This window comes from Podarcis tiliguerta (assembly GCF_965153285.1).
Source record: "Podarcis tiliguerta genome assembly, chromosome: 4".
Classification (NCBI taxonomy): Eukaryota; Metazoa; Chordata; class Lepidosauria; order Squamata; family Lacertidae; genus Podarcis; species Podarcis tiliguerta.
Genome location: NC_139537.1, coordinates 25,021,130 through 25,025,404, shown reverse-complemented (window position 1 = coordinate 25,025,404; position 4,275 = coordinate 25,021,130). Strand labels below are relative to the sequence as shown.

General features: G+C 55.0%; 1 protein-coding gene across 1 annotated transcript; it reads right to left on the bottom strand.

Annotated features, from left to right (window-relative positions):
• Positions 1–504: 504 nt before the first annotated feature.
• GSX1 (GS homeobox 1) lies at positions 505–3,368 on the bottom strand (the record flags this gene model as incomplete). Its single annotated transcript, XM_083437198.1, has 2 exons — positions 505–1,622; positions 2,663–3,368. 2 exons carry the CDS (start codon positions 3,366–3,368, stop codon positions 1,258–1,260), a joined length of 1,071 nt encoding a protein of 356 aa, XP_083293324.1. The 3' UTR covers positions 505–1,257.
• Positions 3,369–4,275: the final 907 nt, after the last annotated feature.

Here is a 4,275-nt window from a genome sequence, read left to right as displayed (position 1 = left end):
ATATATATTAAACGCTAAAGATTCCTATATGTTGGAAGCCTATTAGTTGCCAGACCCGTGCATCCGTCTTAGCGAAGAAAGAATCACCAAGGCACGCGCCATTTAAAGAGACTGGGCGCGATCCGTTCCAAACGAAGTGTTATTTAACCTCCCACGGGTTTCAACAAAATTATATTTCCCATTTGGGACTTCAGAGGACTTCGTTTCGGCATCGAATTCCGAACCACTAGCACCACCCAGCCCACACTAAGCAAGGCTACATCTCTTGGGCTCCCCCGGCAGGAGTCCAGTAAGTGCTTAACTTCCAACCCATTGAAATCGATAGGGCTTTTAAAAAGTGCTTCACTTTGTCAGGAAGGCGCCAATGCCCAGTAGATTCCTCAAATCCAGAAGGGGTGTGTGTGTGTGTGTGATTTCTCCTCCCGCTTCTGCAAAGGTGAGGGAGGGGGAAGTAAGTAAGTAATTTTTTTTTAATGAAAAAACCTTTATTGTGCGCGCCTAGGTGTATGTACATGAATAAATAAATAAATATCCCTCAGTTATTACAGAAAACGGTACAATCACATCACTATAGATCTGAAGCATCATCATAATCATACAGACTTTTTTTTTTCTTCAAGGAAGAAGAAAAACAAAATATTTTTTTTATTAAAAAGGGGGAAAAGAAACAACCAACCAAGGTAGCCCAATGACTGGCAACGCTCCATTTCCCGCTTAAGCCCCTGCCTCTCAAGACCATGGAAAGCCCCTGTAGATCGGAAGATCTACCTTTTGCCAGGTTCAGGGGAGCAAGGGAGAGAGAGAGAGTTCGCTTAAAGGTTTGGATTCCGCCGCAAAGCAGAGGGATCCTCAGACCCTGATGGAGAGGCACCAGATTTCTCTTCCCGAACTCTCCCACGCATTTTTTTTTGTTTGTTTTTTTGAGGGAGAGAGAGAAATATCGGAATTGGCAATCTCCATTCGCTAGGTTCAGTTAATATCGTCCCACTTCATCACAGAATGGCGACCTAATCATAGCACGGTAGAATTGGAAGGGACCCAAGAGCAAATCCGGATGGGGAATATATTATATCCCTCCTCCTCAACAGCTCCGGAGCGTTAAAAACAAAACAAAAACACCCCACACTTATTTACACAGTCTGTCTAGCCAACCCGGTCTTCAACGAGGCCAGCCAAGGGTCTCTCGTCAATTTCATCGCTATACATGGGGGAGAGAGAAACCGGCGCTGCCGTTTGGCCTAGGGAGCATTGGCCCTCTCAGGGCGTCAGGGCGAGGTCTTTCTCGTCTTTGCCCGAAGAAGAGGGCGAGATGGGCAAGTCCTCGTCGTCTTCGGAGCACTTGGCCGCGGCCGAGAGGGAAGCGCACTTGCAGCTGTGCGCCGCCGAGCCGCCTCCGGAGCGGTGCGAGCCGCTCTTGCCTTCTTTCTTGTGCTTGACTCGCCGGTTCTGGAACCAGATCTTCACCTGCTTCTCGGAGAGGTTCAGGTAGGTGGCGATCTCGATGCGCCTCAGCCGGGACAGGTACATGTTGGAGGCGAACTCGCGCTCTAGCTCCAGCAGCTGCGTGCTGGTGAAGGCGGTGCGCATCCGCTTGCTGCTGGGCAGCTGGCCCGACGTACTGTCTGCAGGAGGGACGGGAGGGTGGGAAGCGGAAGGAAAAAAGCGCAAAGTCAAGACCAGCTGGGTGCAAACCTCTCTGGGCTGACAAATCCCCAAACCACACAACGACTCCAGAATGTGTAACCGAGGCCACGCAAACTCAGGTTTAAATGCATTCCGGGTGAAATAATCAATTCGCTAAGATTATATAGGGATCTGGAGCGGAAGAAAATATCCCTCAGGCTATTTGTGATGGAGCGAGGGGAAATGCAAGGTTCTAGACCCTTCCAAAAACCCACCACGCGTTCCATGCGCATTTCACCCGCTACATAGGCATGCTGCGCTAGGCATCACATCTGGTGACTTGATCCTAAATGGGGAATGCTCCACTGAAGTCAGTGAGGGCTTGCTAGTTTATAGGGCTGAGACTTTACGCGCACTTTGCTTGCCTGCGGTGGCTCAGAACGCGCAGCTCCAGCTCCAGAGCCCCAGGCTTAGGGAAGCCAGATAAGGTGAGATCGGAGGCCGCTGGAGCGCAGCTCTGGGACACCACACGTCTCTCGAATAGAGAGTCAGGCACAGGCAAGAGGTCTCTGGCACTGAACAAGCCCACGTGGAAGCGATCTCGTCCCATTACAAATGGCAGTGACTCGTTAGGGACTTTTAATATCTCTGGCACACCCAGCACTGAACTGTGCGGACTCTCAGCTTGCAGGTTGTGTTAAACTTTGGGGTCCCGGCGGGACTCCCGCGCAAGAAATTGGGGCAGGAGAGAGTGTCTGATCTGTCCCTCCCCGCATTTAATACTCCGATCCTTCGATCGCTTACTCGCGAGTCAGTTCTGTGGATCCTCCTTGCAAATTATGGACGTGAAGACCTGGCGCACTACTTGGAAACAGCGAGACCAGCTTCCTAGCCCACATGCTCGTGGATCGCGTTTGGCACCACCCTGGCCAGGCTCTCAGGCGAGGATCAACCCCCACAACCCGTCCGCGCAGCCGTGTTTCCCGGGATTGAGCCCCCGACCCTTGCCATCCCAGAGGACGTCCAGACGACGACTCACCGACGGAGATGCAGTGGAAGTGCCGCGGGTCCGGCAGAGAGTAGGCGCTCTGGTAGAGGGTGGGCGCGTGGCCCGCTGCCGCCGCCGAGCTTCCGGGGGCCGGCCTGGCGGCCAGGGGCGACGGGCAGTACTGGGAGGCGAAGGGCGGGAAGGACGCCTTGAGGAGCGGCAGAGCGGGCGGCGGCGGCGGCGGGTGCAGCTGCGAGGCGGCGGCCACGCACAGCGGGCACACACAGAGCAGACCGGCCTTCCGCGCCGCCGCCGTGGCTCCCGGCGCGGCGGGGCAGGCGCCTCCGGAGGCGGCCGAGAGTCCGTGGAGAGGGTGCGAGGGGTGCACGGCGTAGGGGAAGAGCGGCGGCGGCGGCGGGCTGCCGGGCGAGGTGCCGCCCTTCTTGTCGCCGGTGCCTTCGCGCAGCACCAGCGCGTCCACCAGGAAGGACCGCGGCATGACTCCGCCCCGTCCAGCCTCGCCTGGGGCGCCTTGGCTCGGCTGCGGCTGATGCTTTTCTGATGCTGCTGCTGCTGCCCGGCGGCCGGCTCTTCGCAGGGCGCTGACCAGCGCCAGTGGTGCTGAAAGGGCCGCGCGGCCCTCTTTAAATAGCCCCTTCGGGGGCCATGTGATGCGGGCTGCGCCGGGAGCGGCCCCGGCCCCCGTCAATAGGCTTTTTGTTGCGCGCCTTGGCACCGCCGCTGCACGCTCCCTCATTATGCCCCTTGTTCGCCAAAGGGACTGCACAATGTCCCCCATTCTTGTCAACCCCACCCACGCTCCTCGGGCCGGCTTCCCTCTAAACACCCCCTCTCTTCTCCTCCCCTCCCCTCCCTCGCCCCGCGGCCAATCCCTTGGCTTCTCCGACAGCCTCCGAGGCCTCTGGTCTTCCCCCTGTTGCGCTCTTCTTTTCCTTTGGCCGGATCAGTCCGTTTCCTACCGGGCGCCTGCTTGTGACTGTAGTCCGCTCCCCCCACCCCACCCCGGTCAGCTTTCTTAGGCGGTTCTAGCCTTTGGAGAGCCTTTTTCCTAGTGCAGGCAACCCTTAGCCCACGAGCTGCAGTACAGTGTTTTGCTGTGTACGCATCCTTGGCTTTGGAATAAAGCTCGTTCCTGTCACGTTCCAACTTGGAAGTTTTAAAAAAATCAACAAGTGTAGAGGAGGGCTTCATTGCCCGAAGTAACGCCGCGTGCCCGCGTGTGCATTAGGAAGCAGGAAGCTATAGGATTTGCGCACAAGAGAGCCTACGGTCCACACACACACACACACACGAGTTACTTGCATGTGAGTTTCAGCAGCAGCAATTGGTGGAATCTGCGAACTGGTCCTAAACACGTTGACTTGGAAAAGTCATTGCGCTTTGAAGAATAGCTTTGGTTTAACTTTTTAGGATGGAAAGTGCCACGCTGGGATCCTAAGAATGGTTGTTGGGATTGAGCCCCGTTGATTTCACAATAACATTTAAGATTTCAGCCTTCTATGGGAAGAAGAGATATTGATTTCTACCTCCCTGATTTCGATTTTCAAACAGCATTTAGAATCTGAACACATTTAATTTGAAATAAACCCAGTACAGTGCAATAACCTTTTTACCTGAATAATTTATTCCCCCCCTTTTTTAAT